The following is a 1,922-nucleotide window of genomic DNA, read 5'->3' as shown; positions in this document are numbered from 1 at the left end:
GGTGTAAGAGGTTGAGGTTCGGTTCCGCGAGCTCCGGTTGGCTTGGGGCAAGGAGGTTTTGAAAGAACTCAACCGCCGAATCTTTGATGGCCGTGTCATCCGTGAGTTCACACCCATTAGAGGTAATCTTGTGGATACGCTGCCGAATCTTCTTCTGCTTCACCCAACTTTGGTAAAACCTTGTGTTCTTATCCCCATCATCTAGCCAACGGAGGGCAGCCTTCTGACGCCAAAAGTCTTCCTCCATCTTAAGAAGGAGGATGTACTCAGCAATTTGTTTGTTGACCTCCATTCTATTCCGGGCCGAGGGAACTTCTTCAAAATCTGCTTGGGCCACTGCAATGTTCTCTTCACAATTTTTGAGATTGGCGTGTATATTCCCAAAAACCTCTTTGTTCCACCTCTTAAACGTTTTGTTTGATCCTAGCCAGCTTGATCTTCAAGTTGAGGAGGCCCTCCGCCTCCGAGGGAGCTATCCAATCTTCTCGCACCAACTCGCCAAATCCCTCGTGCCGGACCCACATGTTTTGGAACCGAAATGCTCTACCACCCCCCTTGGGTGTTGGGCAGCCTACTTCTGACAAGGAGCGGGCCATGATCCGAAGCAATGCGGGGGAGGTTTGTGACTCTTATTGCATCAAACATTTGGGACGTCGTCTCACTAATCAGCACCCTATCCAACCTTTCCATGAGGCCATTCTTAGCCCAAGTGAATTCTGACCCATCATAGCCTGGGTCCAATAGTCTGCAGTCCTCTATGGCCTCGGCAAAATCCACCATTTCAGCCTGTCGGTTTGTGTCGCTCCCCAACCTATCTCGAGAGGAGAGGATTGTGTTGAAGTCCCCTCCAATAAACCAAGGCAATCCTTCCGATACTTGGGTAATGTCCCTCATCTTCTCCCAGAGTGCATGCCGCTCCCCTCTCGTGCATTTAGCATATACGGCCGAGATCAAAATAGGGGCAGGGATCCGGCAAGTGAACCTCCCATGCAACAGCTGTTCCGAGTCATCCACCACGTCAAAATCCATCCCTTCCTCCATGAAGATCCATATATTCCCATTGATGTTCGACCCCTTGAAAGATAACCCCAGCATTCTCGAGAATTTGTCCGGGTTAGGGGTGGTAAGCGGCTCCATTATTGCAAGGAAGCAAATATTATGAGATTTAATTAGTCTTTTTAGGACGTTTTGGGTTGACGCGTTCGCGATTCCCCTAACGTTCCAAAATAGAAAATTTAATGACATGATTAACAAGAGGGTTTCGTACCCGGTGGGATTGACGTCCCCCCTTGGAATTCTATGATTTGAAGATCATTCCCTCCATGAGGAGCCCCGGCCTCCAGAAGGGCTGGATTGGCTCCATCATCATTTTCATTGTGAGAATTGGAATCTTCCCAATGTTCTTCATCTTCAATATCATTCTCCATGAAGTTCTCTCGAGCCATGAGGGAGAAATAACGATTGGTACTCATGTGGCTTGATGAGCCATGTGCCTCGGGTTTCTCAAGATCAAAGGGTTTAAAATGGCCTGTGGGTTGCACTAGGTCATCCGAGGCCGGGATCATATCACGCCGCGCCATGTCCGCTCCAATTGGCTTACCCCCCGCGCCCACGTCCATAGAAAGAGGGCTTAGCGGGCGTCCCTTTTGGTTGATTGAAGTTTTGCGTATCATGTGCAATGGTCTTGTCCTTACTCCCCACATCTTGCAAATCTCCCAAAAAGTCCGGACCCGACCACTCCGCCCCCGAATGCACATTGGCTTTCGGGTTCTTTCGGGTGTTGCTTTCCTTTCCCTTATGCTTCCCTTGTTGTTTCCATTCCATGTTATTATCGGTTTGCCTCGGTTCAGCATTGTTCTTCTTAGGTCCAGTCCCTCCATGTTGTGGCTGATTTGGTGTTGCTATGTTATAGTTTCGTTTTG

At 49.1% G+C, this 1,922-nt stretch overlaps 1 protein-coding gene across 1 annotated transcript; it reads right to left on the bottom strand.

Annotated features, from left to right (window-relative positions):
* Positions 1 to 543: 543 nt before the first annotated feature.
* LOC121757629 lies at positions 544 to 1,137 on the bottom strand. Its single transcript, XM_042153146.1, has one exon. The coding sequence runs from the start codon at positions 1,135 to 1,137 to the stop codon at positions 544 to 546; it is 594 nt and encodes a 197-aa protein (XP_042009080.1).
* Positions 1,138 to 1,922: the final 785 nt, after the last annotated feature.

This window comes from Salvia splendens, chromosome 12, assembly GCF_004379255.2.
Source record: "Salvia splendens isolate huo1 chromosome 12, SspV2, whole genome shotgun sequence".
NCBI classification, from domain to species: domain Eukaryota; kingdom Viridiplantae; phylum Streptophyta; class Magnoliopsida; order Lamiales; family Lamiaceae; genus Salvia; species Salvia splendens.
The sequence above is the reverse complement of the archived record's forward strand: the minus strand, read 5'-3'. Positions and strand labels throughout refer to the sequence as shown.

Coding starts and splice junctions, on each gene's coding strand:
- LOC121757629 (XM_042153146.1), bottom strand. CDS start 1,137: ATGGAGCCGCTTACCACCCCTAACCCGGACAAATTCTCGAGAATGCTG.